Source organism: Botryllus schlosseri, chromosome 4, assembly GCF_051294905.1.
Source record: "Botryllus schlosseri isolate E-star chromosome 4, Bs_hap1, whole genome shotgun sequence".
Lineage (NCBI taxonomy): Eukaryota > Metazoa > Chordata > Ascidiacea > Stolidobranchia > Styelidae > Botryllus > Botryllus schlosseri.
Genome location: NC_137239.1, coordinates 26,532,024 through 26,550,169, shown reverse-complemented (window position 1 = coordinate 26,550,169; position 18,146 = coordinate 26,532,024). Strand labels below are relative to the sequence as shown.

Here is an 18,146-nt window from a genome sequence, read left to right as displayed (position 1 = left end):
ATACAGACCGAATTTCATATTTTTAATTCTCTCATCAACACTCATAAGTCATAACCTTCCATGCCATCAAACAATCTGTTGGGGCTGCTGGCATCCCGGTTGGATTTTGTGATATGACGATAAGGGGGGCGCGAAATTTTTCACTATCAAAAAGGGGGGCGTGTTTATAAAAAGGTTGAGAACCACTGCTCTAGTCCGAGGTGGATGTTGAGTAAAGGATCGCTACTGATGCGTGTCGTTCGTCATCCTCCTATCTGTACATGACCAATGACATCGCATTGTACATATTGTGTGTGACTTGTTCAGATAAAAAATATAACCGGACGATGTTATGTTATATGCTGTCGAAAATTGAATATCTCCTGGTATGCATCAATATGGATCAAGCTCGACACCTTTCGCATAGCTCGATTTGCACCTTTAGACAATCCCTGCGAATGAATTACGATCGTTTTCACAACTACTTACTTGAGTAGATTTAAAGTCAGTCAATTCTACTTCTACTTCAAGTAGTTTCAAGTTGCTTATGCAAGAAGTACTTCTACTCGTACTTGAGGAGATTATTTCCGTCGCTACTTCTACTTGAGTAGCTTTTCTTGACTACTTTGACCACCTCTGGCGGCGACAAGGATGACGAAAAATAACCTTAGAGCGGGTCTTTCGGGAGGCGATTTGGAAAAACTACCTCTTTTCTTAGGCTATACTCAGACTCCATCCTAAAAGTCACTCAATTGCTATTATCAGCTATTTTTTAGGAAATCGTATTAAAAATGACTGATGATTGACATTAGTGTTGAGAATGTACTGGACTTTGATCTATTGCAGATTTGCAGGTTTAACCGGTCGCAACATTGATATCACCCCTAAAAAGAACACTCTTCAAGTGAATATTCCTTACATGGTCTTCCCTGTCGCTAGTCAACAAGCCGTGCCTTGCAATGATGATCTATTTTCAGATTTATTCAAATTGAAAATATAATGATGCATGTGTCTCGCGTACAAAAAACAATGCTAATACCAGAAACAGGAACAGCAAAAGGAACTCATCCTACATATATTTCACAAACTAATAGATGGAGGCCTATATATGAACGTTGACTCTTCTCTATACTTTACAATGACACGATACAACACCACATTCAGATAGCAGCGGATTATAAAAATATATGATATCAACCTATTCTAATAAAAATATATCCAACACAGTATATTGTCACAGAACAAGTGCATTGCGTTGAGAATGCATAAATTACATGATGAGAAACACTGTACATTGGGGGCCTACACTATCTTGAAACCACACGTTGTGCTTCGGTTTTCTTATACCATAGCCAGTTATACAATCTTCATCGGTTAGAGGCAACCACACGGCGGGGAACATGCGAAAATGTACACAGAGAGTGATGCGTCTGTAGTACAAGTATGTGCATTGCCCCGGATGTCAGTTGCAATGTCTGAATTTGCTTGGCGACTCTGTCTTGTCACCGACACCCTACTCTGCGTCCGTTACGTGAATTTGAATTTGACGGTTTCTGAAAGTATACAACAGTTACAAAATTAGAGCAGGGGTCAGTAACACGCGGCTAAGCAAAGTCATATTATGTGGCCCACGGTCTGATTTCAGATTTCAAAAGAATGCTTAGTAAAGTATTTTGAAATGCTGAGATTGATTTCAGTTTTATAATGATGACTGAGACACTTAGAAAAGGGCTTACGGCTATCCCACAAGATCAAGCTTTAGAAGAAGATAGTCTTTCAGCTAGTAACGTGTCTCGCTAGCCCCGTAGACAGACAGACAACCAGCCGGCGCTAGTCACAGGACAAGAAAACATGGTGACACAGGAGATGAAAGAAAACAACCCTTTTGCTATTACGAATAAGCCCGCATATGAACTTAATACCTTGCTGAAGTTGGAGATAAAACTGATGGGCTGGACGCGGGTGAAGGAAGTAAAGGTGCAGGTACGGGTCGCGGTACGTCTGCCTCCGGTACCGAATCAGAAGTATGACGAGATTGCCTGAAAATGGAACTGATTTAGAGACCTTACAAAGAGATCTCACAGGCTCATCTATACCGATATTCAAAAAAATGACTCTCACTTGCAATTGAGAAGAAGATATCAGCAGTAATTCTACTACTACTTGAGTAGCCACACCACAAATACTTTGACCACCTCGGTTACAAGCAAGTAGTATTTTGAATATACAAAACAAATACGTCCGTCGTCCATACTTGGTCGGTGTCACGGCCATGGCCAGATCCAGCGTTTCGACTTCGTCCGCAGACATTGGATGTTTCCTGTCGCGTGACTTGATCGGTTCCAGCAATCTGTCAGAGCTGTGGCTGCGCTTTCTGTCAGGATCGTTTTGCTTGAATTGCCCGGATGGTTGCACCAGCGATCGACGCGCGTGAACAGGCTCTTCGCTTCGGCTTTCTTCCGAACCCGATGACTCTTCCGTTGTCTCGTCTGGAAGCGAACGAAAGAGTATATGTTTAGTAGCGCTGTTCCAAAATAACATACTTTCCAGGGTACCCCATGAAATTGCAAGGTATCCTAAAAGTAAATTTATCAACAAGGATTATAATTCGGATATTATTTTTACTGTGGGAGTCTTGAAACTTTATGAGAACTGAAGAGAACATTGTATATGAAAAATCGTATACCCGTAATTTTCCATGTATAATGCGCAAAATTTTACCGATTTTTTGCCCTAAAATAGGGGAGTGCGTATTATACATGGGTTCAGCAAGCCTTGAAAAAAAATCCCTCGATCAAAAACTTGAAATCACACCTTTATTCATGTTTGTCTAAATCGCGCATCACCTCTAGCCATTGGGCCCGGTAATTCGTATTATAGAGTGTAACGCGCTGCCAAATAGAGAAGCGTGTTGCCAATTAACAAAAAAGCGTGTTTCTAATTAACGAGAGTCGTCTGCAAAGCACGCGATCTTGCCGAGTAGGTTTGCCGTTTGTACGCGAGCGAAATTAGGTCGCTGATTGCTACAAGCGTGCGCGGCAAACCTTGTTGATTCATCGCGTCAACGACTGGCCTTAACAATCGCATTCACATTACACAAGAGGCCATGTGCGCAAGATATAATCGCTTGCGTAATCAGTCACATCTCCAACAGGACTGGTGCGCCCGACATAACCGATTGGCCTGAGCAATCGCATCTGTAATTGTAATAGGCCACGTGCGCAAGATGTCGTGTGTCGCTAGCCTGAGCTATCGCGTCACCGACCTCACAGGCTTTGGCTACTATCAACTCTCGTTTAGAGACAATGCCGGTAATTGTATTATGATTAGCGATCATTATGCCACGATTGTTCGACAGTGACATCGCAAAGAACATCGAATACAAAACCGCAACTATTCATGTACTCATGTACTGCGAATGCAGGGTGCGTACTATACATGGGTACAGGCTTTTTCCCAAAATATACACGTTATTTTAAGGGTGCGTATTATACATGGGGGGGCACTATATTCGGAAAATTACGGGTAATCTTATTTAAATTCCTATAAGAGCACAGGCCTGTAACAATTAGACCATAAATAGACTCACGTCTGGAGCTAGAATCCCTCCTCTTTCTGGGTGGCTCAGGCAAAGCTTGCACCGGTTCTGGCGATTGCCTCACGGGCGAAGTAATCGGCTGCCCGGTGTCGGATATGTAGTCCGGAAAAGGCTGCATCGGCGGCACCTCGCGCCTTTGTGACCTTCTGCCGCTGTTAGGATAAGTAGGCGACGGGCTGAGGCCCTTTGAGTTTTCTGGGAAGGCTGGAATATCTTCGTTGAGATGCTGGTAGGACCTGGACCGCGGACGCGTGTCTTCCCAGTCTCCGTCCGTGGGGAAGGGCCGGTATGACGTCATGTCCGCTGAACTCGGGCGGTACCTGGCGGGAAATGCATATCTTTAGCGAGGATGTGTTCCACATATGTGATCAATCATTTATTGGTATTTTCAGCAGATCAAAACAACACAAGATCGCGATATAATGAAAAGATAGGAGAGTGTAGAAAAGACTTGGGGTAGTCTCTTAATCAGACCACTTTGACCTAAGAGCATAAAATGCATGAACAGAATGAAAAGCAATAAAAGATAAGATATAAAACTAGCAATTAAAAGGAATGAGGCATGTGCCGGTAGGCGAAGTCCATATGGCAGATTGTATTCCAGTAATCTTGAAGGCTGACTTGTAACAAATCAAGTGGCAAGTGTCAAAACAGTTCATATCATAAAAGCGAATGTCATGATAACGATGTATCGAAAATAGTGTGTGTCAACACAGGGGCTGACATGTTGCAATGTCATAGGTAAGCTTGAGTTAGGATTAGGTTTAGGCCTGGGTTGGAAATCAGGTTTGCTGTGCTAGGATTACGTGGGAGTCTACGGTGAGCAAGGATTATTTAGCTCGCAATGACTCGTTAATGACTCGCTGTGACCTGTTAATGACCTTCACATTCGCATACCTCTCTTTCGGGCTGTTATGCTTATCTTTGCTTCTGCCAGGATGCGGCATAGTCGAATATCCTCCGTCACCGATGGACTGGGTGTTAAACGGAGAAGGGGAAAACATGCCAGCCGACCCGGTTGTGCTCAGAAGCGGATCTGTTGCGGTGGTGTGAAACGTAGCTGTCATCGGGCCTCGTTCTGGTGACCTCCTGAAATGTATATAATGTTTATTATTGTGACATAAGATTTATCACAGGCTTGACCGCCGAGCCCGAGGCGGTTTGCCTTTTTTCCATCAAGTTTGGCAAGAGGTAGTCAAAGAAGTCAGTGTTGCTACTCAAATACAGAAAGAAGTAACGCCGTGATTTTTACTTAATTGCGAGTAGCGATTTCCAAGATGTGTAATAACTACTTCAAATGGAAGTAAAAAACAAAGGTCTAAAAATTACTCAAGTAAGCAGTTTCAAACGGGTAGCATACTTTTAGTAGCCTATCTTGAAATACGGAAAGTGACTCGACTCGACTTGAGTCAATCTGTGTATTGACCCCTCTTGTACTTGAGTCATTGTGCGTGACTCGGACCAAGCCACTCGACTCGAGACTCGGACCGCCAAGACAGCAGTAATTTCATTGTAACTTCGAAGAATAGTAAAGTTACCGCGCAATTGGCACTTGAAAATGCGATCAGAAACTTTAAAAACGAGGAAAATTAGTATATTATGAATGCGCAGCATTCGGTATCGCCAAGCAGAGTTGCAATAAGCGGGTTTTAGAAAGCTTTAACTCGAAACTGAAGAGTCAATACCATAACTCAGACTCGAGTCACAACTCTATGACTTGGACTCGACCCTCCCCACCCTGCCATGAACTTGACTTGGTCGTCAATGGAAAATGACTCGACTTGACTCGAGTCAAAACTGTAAAAGTGACTTGTGACTCGGTACCCTGTGACTTAATTACAACCCAGGTGGCTATACGTTCGAAATTGCGGGAGTTAGGCCAATATGACGTTACAGTTACGTAGAACCTTCCAAATAGATTCAGTTGCAGGGAGACAGGGGCCATTTCACGGGGTTTTGAGGTAATTTCACTTCAAAATTGATGAAAACTCATTACAAAAATACTTTCTAACTCTCAAAATAAAAAAGAGTAAAAAGGTGACTACCTTTGGCCAAAAACTGCTCAAGTTGAGTGAGATTAGTCGACAAACATAATCATTTGGGTAAGCAGTAGCAGGAAGTAGGGAAAGGAGACTTGAGTACTCTGAAAGACTAGAAGTACTTTGTCACTGACCCCTGCTAAGTTTGGCTTAATGCATTCTTCACTCTGAATTTTATACTCATATTGTGCCGTTGATCTTTTTACGCATGACAAATTACTTGAATCTTGAGAAGAAACTATATTATGATGGTAAACACGAGCGTACGTCGATTCGCCGGATTTTTTCAATTTCTTCATGAACGAGCTGATTTTCTTTTTGTCCGATTTTTTCTGCATCGAATCCAGCTGACGCGTCATGGCCTGGATCAATTCGTTTTTCTCCCGCAAATCACGCTGCAAATCCACCACCTAATATGGACAATGTATTTGTGATTTAAGTGATATATGATATATATAATATGGTATAATTATCAAATTTTTATTATGAATACTGTTCAATCACATCTCATAGGATACATCTCACAGCGAAAAATTCTACAAACAATAGTGACTGATATTTAATTATACATAATGCATTCATTTATGCGTTGTGATCAATAGAATCAGTTGATTCTAATATGTAATACCCAAACAATAATATATTAACATCGCCAATTTATTCCACCCCAATCTTGTCATGCATGTCCTTATTATACTTTTATACTTCCAATTCGGGTAACTGCATTTACGGACACTCGCTCCTGTCGAGAGGCGGTTGAAAAGCTCAAAGTGACGTAAATTTAGCATTATGAATATATTGATCACTGCATAATATCGAACACATTTCCATCATTGATAATAAAAATTGTAATATAGGCCCATTCCTAAAATATGTAGATCTGTATACCTGTTGCATTTTTTCAGCGTTGCTGTTCTGGAGGTGTACTTGCTCCAACTCTCTCTGCTGTCGGCTGCTCTTTGACGATATCGTGACGCTCTAAACACACAGAACTAAAACTAGAACTACTCCCTTTTCAAAATCCGCAATTTGAAATAGAACTAGAACTACTCAAAACACCGGTAGTTAGTTGACCGTTAACTAAGTAGATATGAAGTTTGTACATGGCTGATTCTTGTGACATAATTATCACCTTCAATTCGCCTTCCAGGTCTTCAGACTGCTTTTCGGCGGCGCGTTTTTCTTCGGTAAGTAACGAGTTGTGGTCTCGTAACAGTTCGATTTCGCGGCTCAGCGACGATATCCGTTTTTCCAGCCAGCTGTTTCGATCGCTCACCATCTGCAATTGCTTTTCAAATTCTCTGCAAGCGAAAAAGGTGTAGCTTTTAGACCGATATTTAACATTTATTTAGCATTGCTTGCGTATTTGGTTGGATAAAATTTCCAGCCAGGATTATCCCGAGTCATCTGGTGAAACTTTAAATCGAGCGAAGTAGGTTGACACGATTATCAGTTTTTATTAAGACGATTAGCATTCTTCTGGTTAATCTAACTTCATCTCTGCCCTTACTTTTCGTTATTTCCCGTCGCAGGATAATTCGATCTCGGGGTTTGACTTGTTTTGCTCTTGATTTGCGCGTTGAGTTGCTTTTCCAAATCTCGATTTTCGCGGCGAAGGTCTTCGAGTTCTTTTCTCAATTCTCCGCTCGAGTCAGTTCTGGAAAATAAAAAGATGTCTTAAGACACCGAATAGGCCAATCAGCAATGCAAATAGATGGGGAATATGGTTGAAATGCAATACTGTACAATGAGCGTGTGGGGAACTGGGCATATAGGTGATGAAATCGCGGTTTCTAAAAGATGTGATAGTGTAATAATGATGTGATCGATTGGTCGTGGGCTAAATCCCCGGCAGGGTCAGACCAAAGACTTCAAAAACTGTTATCCTAGGCACTCAGCATCTATGAATAACACGGAGGAGTAATTAATGGTAGTGCGGACTAGACGATCTTACCTAAAGGTCGTATCGCATCTCAATTATCAAAGTACCTGATGGTACAGACGGAAATATATCTGATCTCTCTCTAAACTATAAGGATAATGCTATCCAGTATTGGTGAGATGAACGGTCTCTCAGGATTGTAATAACTCGAGTCGTGAGGTTTTGGTGACTCGAGTGATAGTTTAAATACGGAAAATGACTCGACTCGACTTGAGTCAAATTGTGTATTGACTCAACTTGTATTACATGACGGATGGCTGAGTCAGGGATTTCATTGCAACTTTGAAGTATGGTTAAGTTTCCAAATTAATGGTACTTCGTCTATCAGTACTTGTAATTGATAACTAGGGTCATAGCCTGTTAAGAGTGAGGTAAATTACTACATTGTGAATGTGAGGCATTCGATATCACCCAAGCAGAGTTGTAAAAAGCGGGTTGAACATGACTTAAACTCGAAACTTAACATAGTTAAGAGAATAGGTGTCAAAATATTTATGTGCAAAGCAATTAGGGTTCCCTGCATTGATGGCCCCAAGTCCAAGATCCAGAATTTTCTAATTGAGCCTGGGCATTATCTTCCATATGATGAGAGTAATGTTATACCCCGGATAGCCAAGCTTGTGCACAGGTTGCAGTTACAGCTAACTAATTACATTGTTTTCTTGCTACTAATTGGTGTTGAGATATAGTAATTAATAATGTAGTAAAACCTAAAGACGGTAGATCATTCAGGATCCAGGTGGTACACGGTGTCATAAAACTTGCATAGATTTTATTGTCACTTTATGGCACTTACAATGATTCCATGATTATAGTCTTCCCTTTGAGTTCGTCTCTCTCTTGCCGGGCTCGCTGTTCCTGCCGCTGACAACTGGCCAGGTGTTTGCGCATTTCGGAAAGTTGCTGGTCGCGTGACATGACGTCTTCGCGGGCGCGCGTCAGGTCGTGCTTCACAGCCGCCAGCTCCATCATAACCGAACGGTCGGACTCGTCTGATCTACCGCTGCTGTTGGACTGTGGAATGAGAACGCGTTGAATAGACGAACAAAATTATAGATAGACAGATTTTGCAACACCAGTGAAAAGGGACGGCGAGGTCTTAATATACAGTCGTCGCGTGTAGGAATCACGCACAGTGTTCACATTTCCAGTAAAAACAAATTATTAAATAAATGAAAAAATAAGAAAGCACATTTATAAAGACCATGCAATACGCAATACAACATTCACAGTATAATGAATAAAAAATTTCGATTCTTAAAATCCTGACGTTCGCTCGTGATTGTGACATGAATAGGAAATGTATTTCTATGTAGTAATTTAATAGGCCTCGCATATCAATACCAGTATCATTTTATTACCATTTTTATCAATTCAACATATCAGAAGATTGCGATAAGAAAGAAAACAGTCTATATGACTTGGTGGAATCAGCTGCAGCACACTACCACCTTGACCTAAAAACATAGTAACAAAATTTAAAAAAAAAACACTTGGAAGAGACCAGTACACTCGACAAGAAATAACGTGATGATGATATGCCATGGGGTACAAGCGAGGTTACAATACGCAAGCTGGCAATGGTGATTTATATAGTTTCATCGAGATGAAGGTATCAAAAATCTCAACGTACGTCTGAATCGTCACAACACTCACTTTCGCAGAAGCGTCTTTCAATTCCTTCATCTGCCTTCGCATTATCTTCAAATTGTTATCCAGTTTGAGTTTGGCTTCCATCAGTTCGGAATTTCTCGACCGCAAGATGGCGCACTCCGCTTCCACGGCATCGAGCCTGGCTTTCTTAGCCTCTAGCTCGCTTCTCAATAAACTGGAGTCATCTGTAGGGTTTCTGTACCTATAGAGAGCAATCAGAGGTGGTCTAAGCATACTGTCCTATATGGTGTCGACACAAGCAAATCTCACGGCTCAGTGAAATTGTATCACGTCACAATTTCCATTTGGCTACAGGCAATTTGACGGTCATTTTTGACCGGCTTGCCGAGCATTAAATTTGGTAAAACGGGTATCAATCGAAAGCTGACTCTGCACTGATTACGAAAATATAAATTTAATTCCGCTCGTGGCCCTGGAACTCCCACGATCAGCCTCGAATTGTTTATTGTTATGGAGATTGGCATCGGGACGCAACAATGCTGTCTGGCAAAACGAGAGATAAGCTCATGACGCAACAATGCTGTCTGGCGAAACGAGAGTGTGACTCAAGAGAAAGAGGTCCAAAAAGCATTGTTGCGTCCCAATGCCAACCTCCATAACAATGAAAAATGCGAGGCTGGTTGTGGGAGTTCCAGGGCCGCAAGCGGAATAAAATTTATATTTTCGTCATCAGTGCAGAGTCAGCTTATTTCGATTGATACCCGTTTTACCAAATTTAATGCTCGGCAGGCCGGTCAAAAATGACCGTCATATTGCCTGTAGTCAAATGGAAATTGTGACGTGATACAATTTCACTGAGCCGTGAGATTTGCTTGTGTCGACACCATATTGGACACTATGGTCTAAGTAATCATCATTGTTATGTAACTAAAAGTAGGTGATGGCTATACTAAACTTGAATGGTGCTTCTAAGACCGTCGAAAGTCTTTGAGGTTATTATACTTAGAGATACCGTATCTCCGCTTTTTTCAAGAAATGTAAAATGACGTACTGGGAGTTAGGGCATGAGTTGTGGCGCGCTTAGCGCTTTATATCAACTTACATTGGAGAAATTGTGTCGCGCCGCGGGCTTCCCAATTGCGATTCCAACACGTTGATGCGATCTTCCGCGGCACGCCGTGCATTCTGCGCCACAACAAGCTGCCCTTTTACCACGAGGCAGCTCTGCTCCTTTTCGTCCAATTGCCGTTTGAGATTGGACGCTTCAACTGAAATGTTTGAATCGGGCTGTTGATAACTTGATACGCGATATAAGTTTAGAATGCTTTCAATCACTTAATCTTGTGTTACTTGTGATTGAGAAGAAACTATGTCATTCATTCTACTTGGGTAAAAACGAGGACAACTTTAGGCACCTCCGAAGAGGTGGGCATGCACCAGGGTTGTAATCAATTCACAAGGCTCGGAGTCACAAGTCAACCTCATATTTATAGTTTAGACTCGAGTCAAGTCGAGTCATTTTCAATTCACTACCGAGTCAAGTCCTAGTCCAAGTCTTCGAGCAGAGGGTCGAGTCCGTGTCATGGTATTACGACTCGAGTCCAAGTAATGGTGTTGACTGCTCAGTTTCCAGTTAAAGTCTTGTTAAACCCACTTTGATGATATCGAATGTTTCGCATTTATAATATACTAATATACCTCATTTTTATCAGTTTCTGACGAAATCCCAATAGTGTGGTTGCTTTACTATTCTTCGAAATTAAATGAAATGTTAGTCTTGGCAATTTGAGTCTCGAGTCATATGACTTGGTTCGAGTCATGCGCGATGACTCGAGACCAAGTCGAGTCATTTCCGTATCTTGAGAAAATGACTTGAGTCAAGTCGAGTCATCAGAAAATCGTGACTAGAGTCATTACAACCCCGGCATCCGCTTGAAGATACATTGCGATGTCAAGAATCCGACTCAATAAAACGAGACTCACTTCGTAAGTTGGCGAACTCCTTCGAACTGTCTCCGAGATGACGCGGACTAAGAGCCGTGGATGATAGGGATGAACGCAAGAGCCTAGCTTCGTCTTCCAGGCTTCGTATTCTTGATTCCAGCCTCTCGCGTTCGCGTTCCATTTTCCGGACTTCACGCTCGTGCGTGTCGGTTCGCGCCTCCATTAGATTGTGCAGAGTCTCGGCCTCCTTGAAACAAGACCGATTCGGCGTTTACAGTGAAATATATCAAACATTTTTGTAACGGGGTACTTCCACTTTTTTGGAGTACTCAAGACCTAAAAGTTGTCTACCTGCACTACTTACTCAATTAAATACGATTTTAGACTGCTGTCACTTTTAGGGTTCTTTAAGTAGTTTTGCTTACTGTAGTTATTGCGTTTATTGTGTTCGTTCAACTAAACAATTTCATGAAGTGGTTATAACCAGCTTTAGAGATTGATACTTCTGATTGAAACTGAGTAGAAATTTACAGCGTCACTTCTACTGCTACTGGAGTAGCAACGCTGACCACTTTTACCGCCTTCATGGCTATTGCAGTTTTGTAATATACCTTTTTGACTTGATTGAGTCGGTCGTCCAATAGTTTGTTGGTTTCTTGCGCTCTTTTCAAGTCCGCTTCCAAATTTTCCAGACCCTGCGACAAAATTTACTCGATTGCGATGTCACAGAATAGAAACAAGTCAACGGTCTTGACTTTGTAGACTATTGGACTTAGTAACTGCCTATTACTAGGGTCAGGGGTATTCTTCAGCAATTGTAGTAGAGAATTTGAAATAACTTCGTTCAACAATCACATCACCGGCTCTATAATGACGTATGGGATAGTAGATATCTTAAATTTATGAGATTACTTTTCTTTGCATATCGTCTCTCTCGGTCTGGTGTCTGGCCGAGTCGCTAGGGGCCAACCTATCTAAAGCGGCCTTCAAGTCCGTCTGCAATTTCTTCACTTCCGAGCTGATGGCGTCGTGTTCTGAGGATTTCGAAGGCTAAAAAAACGTAAAACGATACATATATTATATGTGGGTATATTTTGGATTTAGCACATGTCGTACCAGATAAAGGCCATTTGCTTGTTTGTTCTGCTGTTCCATTCATGTAATACTCAACCACGAAAATGCACTAATTCTACTCATATAGATTACCTGTGATTGATTTTTCTTTGCTAATTAGATAGAAGTTAATCTACATTATACCGTGTATCCTGTAGTTATGTTACAGTATTCTAATCCATAACCATGAAAATGCACAAATTCAACTCATATATAGGTTAGCTGTATTTAAATATTCTTTGGTAATTTGAGAGCAGTATACCACATCCCACATGTGTATTATGTCAAAGTTATATAATATTATAAATAGTTTGGTTATACAATGTCGTTACGTCAAAAGTGAACATTGTAACACTGAAACCTGGATTAGTTCACAGATATTGGCTTGACTTGCTGTAGAACAGAGAAATTTATAAGACAACCCACCGATTTTGCGAGAACATCCCTTTCCATTTCCAGCACGGAAATCATCTGCTGATTTTCTTTAATTTCCTGAGCCAGTCGCTTGTTTTCCTTTTGCATTTCGGACGCTTCGTGTTTTGCTTCCTGCAGTTCTTCCAGCTTCCAATATCGATAACAATATAGCAACTCACAAACCGATGCATTGCATATATCCGCCAATATTATGACGTAAATATTCCATGCAATTTACACTCAAGCGTTTGCCATATCCTTGCGCAAATGCGCGTCAGTAGGCTATCAGTATCAGATTATTAATCATTTCATGATTTCAAAGCACCAAAAGACTGCGATACAGTGAAAAGATAGGAAGGTGTCGAAACGACTTGGAGTAGTCTTTAAAATCAAACACCCACCTGGGATTACGCGATGTAAATAAGGGGCATGCACACCATAGATGGAAAAAAATGATAAACGACTTGTGATGAAAATGAATGACGCATGTGTCGATATGCGAGGTCGCTTGATATGCCAGATTTAGGTCTGGTAATCCTGAGGGCTGACTAGTATTTAATAGCTATTCACGTTTATGTGTTTCTGACTCCAAATTCTACACAAATGGAAATATTGACAATCATTTATGTATCGGCAAGCAATAGATTGGCCAAACTACACCAAAATATCTGGTGTTAGTGTTGGACTGAAACTTAGTTATCGGCTTATCGCCTGTAGAATATAAAAAAACACCAAAAATATCTGGTGTCATTTTTGGGCTGAAACTGAGATATTTTCCATATTTGTCTATCGTAATTTCACATTCCTGGCCTTTTATTCAGTTCAGTCTAGTTTGGTATATATCATAATTTCATCACTTTACAATTGAGTGATATATTCATATTGAAGTAAACCGGCATATTTTCGGCTGACGCTCGTCAGGGGTAATCGTCGGCAACTGGTAGTGAATTGGAAAGAATGTTATACAATTACAATCACCCCTGACGTCAGCCTAAAATATTCGGGATCATTTCAATACGAATATATTATTAAATTGTATTTTTAAGTTTTTTAATAAGCTCTTCATTCCATCAATTCAAAATGGGACTAGATTGCAATACAATGGAACAGATAGTAAGGAGTCGAAACGACTTGGAATAGACAGTTTTAATCAAGCGCGAATCACGGATTAGAGGGCACGTACGCTGAATTAAAAGTAATAGAAGATAGTATACAAAGGTCAAGTGATGAAAATGAAGTGGTATGTGTCGGTACGTGCCATAGCTATGTTAGATTGTGGTCCTGTCCTATCGCCACTACCACTTTAAGCTTTGGATAAGATCGGTCAATCTGCAATTGATCTACCTGTTTTCCCATTGCCTTTAACTGAGCTTCCGTCTTTTCCGCTGCTTCTTCAGTCACATGAAGTCGGGAGGTCGCGTCTCTGTAATCGCTGTCTTTTTCTTCCAGCAGTGACGTCAGTTTGCCGCACGTTTCTCTCCAGTGGTCAAGTTGAGATTGATCGTGCTCTATGGTGGCCGTCAGCTCTGCGTTTACTCTTTCTAGGCGCTGTAGTATTACAAGTGGAGGGTAACGAGGTGCTTCTACTGGGCCGGGCAAAATTGCGTAACCGAGTGATTCGGTTCTGAATCGAGTATAAGGCATTGAGTCGAGAATTCAAGAATCCCACATCATCATCGTTGGTTTATTAGCAATTTTTATCAGTTCAATACGCCACAAAAATGCGATACAATGAAAAGCCAGGAAGGTGTCGAAGCGACAGACACCCAGCTTGGCCTAGGCGATGTAAAGAAGAGGCATGCACACTGAATGAAAAGTAAAGAAGAGAGTATAGAAAAAAGAAAGCGAGAAGAAATGGAGCGGCATGTCATGGAAAGCGAGATCGGTAGGTCAGTCGTGGTCCGGTAATCTCGAGGATGGACTAGTAGGCTATTTATTTAGTAGTACTTGCTTGTAGTTCGACTTGAATGCGGACATGCTCGTCACATTATAACGCCAAAATAAGATTGTAATGACTCGAGTCGCGATGTTTTTGGGACTCGACTTGACTCGAGTCATTTTTTCAAATGCCTAAAATGACTGGACTCGAGTCAATTTTTGTATTGACTCGAAACCTTGTGACTTTATTACAATTCTGCCAATATTTCATTTCGACGCGCATATCCTTGTGCTAAATGTTTCGTATGCTACAATACGGTCAATTGAGGTTTGCAGGCTTCCAGTCGAAAATAGCATTAAAACTATAATTTTTGTTGAAAAATTAACTCTTAGTGGCAAGCAGTATATCATTTCAGAGCTCTAAAAAATCATCTATCACTACTCGACCCGATTCATTAGAATCAAAATTCGATTCAGATTGGAATACTAAGAGTCGAATCACCCGGGAGCTGGATTATGCCCAGACCTAATTATATGAGTGATAAAATACTTTGAAATTCCAATCTAGCAGCCATCAATTTGTCTTATAAAAGTAAAAAAGAAATCACAAATATTACAGCAGAGAGACACCGACTCATCATACCGCCTCGGCCTCTTTTACTCTCCCTTCCAATCTGTCCCGTTCGACTTTCAATTCTCTTGTGTCGTGAGCGTTCTTTCGCGATTCGTCATCGAGCCGGAATTTCAATTCTTCATGGCTCTGCTGGAGATTCACCAAACGCTGCAACAAACAGGGATGCGATATGAAGTTGGTTTAGCTAGCTGAAAGGGGCACTGCACTCTAAAAATGATGTGGTCTCAAATTGGAGGGCAAAACGAAAAAAAGTTTTGGCCGCAGCCATTTTCTTCAGAACGCCACCGTAATGGAGCTGCAATGTATTGAAATTTCCATAAGTGTTTCACGCTCCAGCAGTCACGCAGAGATCGAACTTTATATAGTTGTCACTTGTCAGCCGATGTTTTGAAGGGAATATGTCGTTTTTTTGCGAATTCACTAGTTCCAATTCTAATCTAATTTGGAAAAAAACTGTGTCGCCATCGTTCTAGTTCTAATCTGATTTGGAAAAGCCGGAAGTTGCAGAGATGAAATTTTAGATTATTCGCAATCTTTTCTGAAGCCACTTTCCTAATTACTATTGACAGGACTTCTTTTACATCTGAAAGTCACTGCTTATGCTCGTTCGTTCAGTCCATATTACGCTTGCGGTAGTCGTGATTAATTGCATCAACTTTGGTGTCCGACTATATGATAAATAGGGCAAGTTTTTGCAACTTTTTTTTACAGCTTCCGACAGCTTCCTAGACACTCAGAATCTATCTACTATGACGTTTCAAGCTGTTTGGAGGGATTTTATGATGCAACTTTTTGCAACTTTTCTCTATTTTTCATGCCAATTTTTGCTGCAACTTTTACCAAATATTGCGTTAAAATGTATAGGAGTGATTTGAAAACATGTTATAAACTATTTCTAGTATGCTTCTATTCCCTTTGATTTGCATAACAAAGAGAAATTTGGTGGGCCAGCTGGATCCCACTGTTATCTATGACACAATGGCTTGCAAGCAAAAGTTCAACTACCCCTGCTAAGCACCGCCGTGCCAGGACAATATGTAAATAGATCGCTTTGGTAATTCTGTCGTTTGAATTTAGTTTCCCATTTCACATCCGCCCAGGTCATTACGCCGAAATTGATTTTGTTAAAGTCGCAGAGAGCGAGTTTTTCTGTAATGCCTTGGGTCAAGTTTGCAGACCTAAGGGGTTTGGGGTGTCTTATTAGACTTGTTCTAGGGGAGGGGGTTATTGCTACGCTGTTTGGCTGTTTTGGAGAAAATTATCCCCGCAATGCGTAATTTTCTTGCTGTTTGCCGTCAAAAATGTAGTTTTTGGCAAATTTTTGTAACAAATTTGACAGCTCTACAGGAACTAGGTTATACAACGGAACCTTTCGAGTATCTCATACCCTAATAGTTCAACAAAAATTATAAATACAACTCTTTACTGCCACATTTGTTTAAATTAAATGCAACTTTCTCCAGATTTTAGTGCAACAAAAACGTGCCCTAGTGATAACATATACTCACGCATGTTACTTCCTCCAGCTCGATTTCGGCCTGTTTCTTCTTGGACTCCAAACTCAAGATTTTCTGGCCGTCGAATTTCTTCGAAGTCTGTAACTTTTCGAGCTCGTCTTCCTTAGAAGACAGCGTCACTCGCGAATCGTCCAGTGACAAGGATAAGTCTTTCTGCACCTACGAATAACATTACTGGCATTAGAACCTGCAACACTGTTTTGTACACGGAAATGTTGCGGTGCTACATGGTATGGTATAGTAGAAGCATGGATCCTTTAGTCACAAGTCAATTTGACTTTTATAGTGTTGGGTGGTTTACTCTTGGGTGGTATCGAAGGCCTCGGATTCACAATATACTCATTATTCTCACTCTAAAATGTATATTCAAACACATAAAATACAGTTTCTGGGTCTCTTTTTCAACTATCGGTCCGGATATACGAAACTGATATGAGTCATATAGATTGGTCGAGTCATGCGCAATAACTCGAGTACAAGACACGTCAATACACAAATTGACTTGAGTCGAGTCATTTTCCATTTTTAAGAAGATGATTCGAGTCAAGTCGAGTCAACGAAAAATTGCGACGCTTACGACCTTGAGTAGCGGTCAACAGAATTGTCATTGTTGAATCTGTACCATAGACATGTTTGGTCGACACTTTTTAATAGACACCAGGGATATCATTAATATAAAAAATTCATAAGATTTCGACAAAATTATGGTAAAATACAATAACAAAGACAATTATATGTCTCTCATTTCATCTGTTCAGTTTATTATTGACAATTTCATCCGATCAATACACACAAAGATTGCGATACAATGAAAAGATAGGAAGGCGTCATCACGACCTGGAGTAGTCTGTAAAATCAGACGCCCTTAACTGAATAGGCGGCATATGATTGTTAACTAGTAAGTCATCAATATGCGTACCTTTTTGGTTGACGCCAGTTCTTCTTTCAGACTAGTGTTTTCGTCACATTTTTTCGAATTCTCCAGGCGCGTCTTCGCGAGATCTCCATGAAGCGCCGTTAAGTTGTCTTCGAGGTGGATTTTCGTCTGAATTACGATGGATTGATATAAACTGAAAATTCATGCAGAATGACGTATATATTAGTATGTAATAGGTATAATTCAGGTAGATTATGTGTCCTATATATGCAATGTAAGTATGACAATAAAAAGATAACTATGAAAGGAATGGACGTTATGTATTTTCGTCCTTGATATTTTTGCGGCATATACACCGTCTCATGATATACATACGCACGATCTGTGCATATGCATACCATGAGTTCATGATGTGCATATGCCGCTGAACAAGGAAGGTGCAGACAGAGCCTTGTTCACCTTTCTACGTCTTGCACCACACCTCCATAATATCACAGAATGCTGAGCGCCAAGCGCGACAGCCATGGATACCAGGTTTACTGATCAGGTCTTTGGTCTGACACGGCCAGAGATCGAACCCACGAGTTGCCGTTCAAA

At 40.9% G+C, this 18,146-nt stretch overlaps 1 protein-coding gene across 1 annotated transcript in view; it reads right to left on the bottom strand.

Annotated features, from left to right (window-relative positions):
- Window positions 1-939: 939 nt before the first annotated feature.
- The window catches only part of LOC145437643 (uncharacterized), a 31,007-nt gene continuing 13,800 nt past the window's right edge, over window positions 940-18,146 (bottom strand). Inside the window, exons 9-28 of the mRNA XM_080314924.1 lie at window positions 17,592-17,717; window positions 16,664-16,831; window positions 15,165-15,302; window positions 13,988-14,191; window positions 12,656-12,790; window positions 12,029-12,166; window positions 11,728-11,811; window positions 11,156-11,363; window positions 10,275-10,440; window positions 9,215-9,413; window positions 8,355-8,572; window positions 7,127-7,273; window positions 6,749-6,917; window positions 6,505-6,594; window positions 5,884-6,026; window positions 4,475-4,666; window positions 3,569-3,897; window positions 2,234-2,468; window positions 1,902-2,018; window positions 940-1,532 (exon numbers count right to left, since the gene is read on the bottom strand). Coding sequence (XP_080171050.1) covers window positions 1,493-1,532; window positions 1,902-2,018; window positions 2,234-2,468; window positions 3,569-3,897; window positions 4,475-4,666; window positions 5,884-6,026; window positions 6,505-6,594; window positions 6,749-6,917; window positions 7,127-7,273; window positions 8,355-8,572; window positions 9,215-9,413; window positions 10,275-10,440; window positions 11,156-11,363; window positions 11,728-11,811; window positions 12,029-12,166; window positions 12,656-12,790; window positions 13,988-14,191; window positions 15,165-15,302; window positions 16,664-16,831; window positions 17,592-17,717 — 3,246 coding nt within the window. The 3' untranslated portion in view covers window positions 940-1,492. The remainder of the gene's footprint in view (window positions 1,533-1,901; window positions 2,019-2,233; window positions 2,469-3,568; window positions 3,898-4,474; window positions 4,667-5,883; window positions 6,027-6,504; window positions 6,595-6,748; window positions 6,918-7,126; window positions 7,274-8,354; window positions 8,573-9,214; window positions 9,414-10,274; window positions 10,441-11,155; window positions 11,364-11,727; window positions 11,812-12,028; window positions 12,167-12,655; window positions 12,791-13,987; window positions 14,192-15,164; window positions 15,303-16,663; window positions 16,832-17,591; window positions 17,718-18,146) is intronic.